At 39.4% G+C, this 2,936-nt stretch overlaps 1 protein-coding gene across 1 annotated transcript; it reads left to right on the forward strand.

Annotated features, from left to right (window-relative positions):
• The first annotated feature begins 939 nt into the window (after positions 1-939).
• Positions 940-1,445, forward strand: LOC129899909 (uncharacterized). Its single transcript, XM_055974907.1, has 2 exons — positions 940-1,140; positions 1,239-1,445. The coding sequence occupies exons 1-2, from the start codon at positions 940-942 to the stop codon at positions 1,443-1,445; spliced, it is 408 nt and encodes a 135-aa protein (XP_055830882.1).
• The last annotated feature ends 1,491 nt before the right edge of the window (positions 1,446-2,936 follow it).

Below are 2,936 nucleotides of genomic sequence, written 5' to 3' on the forward strand. Positions count from 1 at the left end.
AGAGTGCCCCATGGAAAGGGAAGAGATAGGGTTGCTCATGTGAAGGAAGAAAGGAAAGATTTACCTAAGAAAGTGCATAGACTTGCACATTTAGGAGTTTTCCTTGTAGATACAGATGAGGGTAGAATCATAGTTTAGAATAGGGCTGAGTCTTCACTAGTTATTGTGGTGAAGGAAAAACAAGATCAAGACCCTATTATACTTCAATTGAAGGAAAATGTTCACAAACAGAAAGTGATGGATTTTGCCAAAGGGGGAGATGGAGTGTTGAGGTATTAAGGTAGACTTCATGTTTTGAATTTTGATTGTATTCAAGACATAATCATGGCAGAGGCTTATAGCTCTAAATATTTGATTCATCTAGATTCTACCAAAATGTACCATGACTTGAGAAGTTTCTTTTAGATTAATGGTATGAAGACAGATTTAGCATAGTTTGTTTCCAAGTGCTCAAACTGTCAACAAGTTAAGATTGAGCATCAAAGGCCTTATGGTGTAACTTAGAATATAGAATTTCTAGAGTAAAAATGGGATATGATCAATATGGAATTCAGTATGGATTTACCGCAATCTCACAGACAGCTTGATTTTAGTTTGGTTATTATGGATTTGATGACCAAATCAGTCCACTTCCTACCTATTAAGACTACAAGTTCAACCGATGATTATTTTAGATTGCATACTCGAGAAATAGTCCTACTTCATGGAGTTCTCCCTTCTATAATCTTAGATAGAGGTGATCAATTCACCACTCAGTTTGGGAAGTCATTTTAGAGAGGTTTGGGCTAAAGATAAATCTTAGTACTGCTTTTCATCATCAGACAGATGGTCAAGCATAGAATACAATTTCGACTCTTCAGGACATGTTGAGAGCTTGTGTCATTAATTTCAAAGGTAGTTAGGATAATCACTTACCTCTCATTGAGTATAGTCGCTCAAATGGCTCTTTATAAGTCTCTTTATGGGAGGAGATGTGGATTGCCAATTGGTTGGTTCGAAGTTTGTGAAACTCAGTTGATAAGGATAGACTTGGATCATCAAGCTATAGAGAAGGTGAAGATTATTCAAGAGGGACTGAAAACTGGACAAAGTCATCAAAAGTCCTATATCGATATTAGGAGAAGAAACTTAGAGTTTGAGGTGAATGATTTGGTCTATTTAAGAGTTTCACCCATGAAAGGTGCTATGGATTTGGGAAGAAAGAAAAGCTTAGTCCCCAATACATTGGTCCTTACCAGATTATTAAGAGAGTTGGAAATATAGCTTATGAGTTGGAGTTACCATCAGAGTTAGCCACCGTTCATCTAGTGTTTCACATTTCGATGCTCAAGAGGTTTTTGGGAAATCCTTCACTCATTGACCCAATAGAAATTATTACTGTGAAAGATGTCTTGTCCTATAAGGAGACTCTATCCAAATTCTTGATCGCCAAGTTCGCAAATTAAGGACCAATAAGGTCACTTCAGTTAAAGTTTTGTGGGGAAACCAATTTGTTGAGGTGGCTATATGGAAGCTGAGAGAATATGAAAGCCAAGTACCCATATCTATTCATTCCACCTAGTATCGATGTTGAAGGTAATATTTCTATTCCTATCTTAGAGAGTATACCTTCTTGAGTATTTGAGTAAGTTATTCTTGAGTTTAGTCTTGAGTCTTGAGTCTTTGAGTTCTTGCATTTCATTCGTACCTAGATTTAGAGGGTATTTTGAGGATTGAGGGTCGTATATGTGTTCCTAGATTTGGAGATCTAGTTAGACTCATCCTTGGGGAGGCCCATTGCTCTAGATATTCTATTCATCCTGGTGTGGCAAAGATGTATCACAACCTACGACAGCATTACTAGTGGCGTAGGATGAAGTGGGACATTATAGCTTTTGAGTCTAGGTGCTTGGACTGTCAACAGGTCTACTTCGAGTATTAGAGGTCAGGTGGTTTGACCCAGCGACTATCCATTCCAGAATGAAAGTGAGAGCGGATAGCTATGGACTTTGTAGTGGGTTTACCACATACCTCCTAAGGTTTTTATTCTATTTGGGTCATCCTAGATCTATTGACCAAGTCTTCTCACTTCTCACCAGTCCAGACTACCTACACTTCATAGAAGTTAGCTCAAATTTACATTAGAGAGGTGGTCCAATTCTATGGGGTGCTAATTTCTATCATTTTAGACCATGGTACTCAGTTCATATCATATTTTTGATGGGTCTATACAGAAGGAGTTGGGACTCCACCCCTAGATTGATGGTCAGTCATAGAGGACTATTCAGGTATTGGAGGACATGCTACAGGCCTGTGTTATTAATTTTGGAGGTCAGTGGGATCAGTCTTTGGCTTTAGCAGAATTTTCATATAATAATAGCTACCATTCGAGCATCGAGATGGCACCTTTTGAGGTACTGTATAATAGGAGATGTAGTTCTCCAGTGGGATGGTTTGATGCCTTTAAGGTTAGGCCTTAGGGCAAAGATTTGCTTCGTGGGTCGATAGACAGAGTTCATATGATTCAGGAGAGGCTCCATACTACCCAGAGAAGGAAGAAGAGTTATGTGATTGAAGAGTGTGGCCTTTGGAGTTTATGGTTGGAGACTAGGTATTCCTGCAAGTGTCTCCTGTGAAGGGCATAATGAGATTTGGGAGGAAGGGTAAGCTAAGCCACAGGTTTATTGGCCCTTTTGAGATCTTAAGATGGGTAGGAGAGGTAGCTTATGAGTTAGCCTTGCCCCCAGCACTATTAGGTATTCACCCTGTATTCCATGTTTTTATGCTATGGTGGTATACTCCAAGTGAGTCTCACGTGCTTCAGTGGGATTCAGTTTAGTTTGATGAGTCCATGGCCTTAGAGGAGGAGCTTGTGGCTATTTTAGACAGATAGGATAGAAAGTTAAGGCCTAAGAAGATTCCATCGATAAAAGTACAGTGGAGGCATCGTCCGATCG

This window comes from Solanum dulcamara, chromosome 8 (genome assembly GCF_947179165.1).
Source record: "Solanum dulcamara chromosome 8, daSolDulc1.2, whole genome shotgun sequence".
NCBI classification, from domain to species: Eukaryota; Viridiplantae; Streptophyta; class Magnoliopsida; order Solanales; family Solanaceae; genus Solanum; species Solanum dulcamara.

Bases quoted from the DNA above. Each gene is read 5' to 3' on its own strand.
- LOC129899909 (XM_055974907.1), top strand. From the start codon at position 940: ATGGCTCTTTATAAGTCTCTTTATGGGAGGAGATGTGGATTGCCAATT. The intron at 1,141-1,238 runs GTGAATGATTTG...GGTCCTTACCAG, and splicing joins GAAGAAACTTAGAGTTTGAG to ATTATTAAGAGAGTTGGAAA.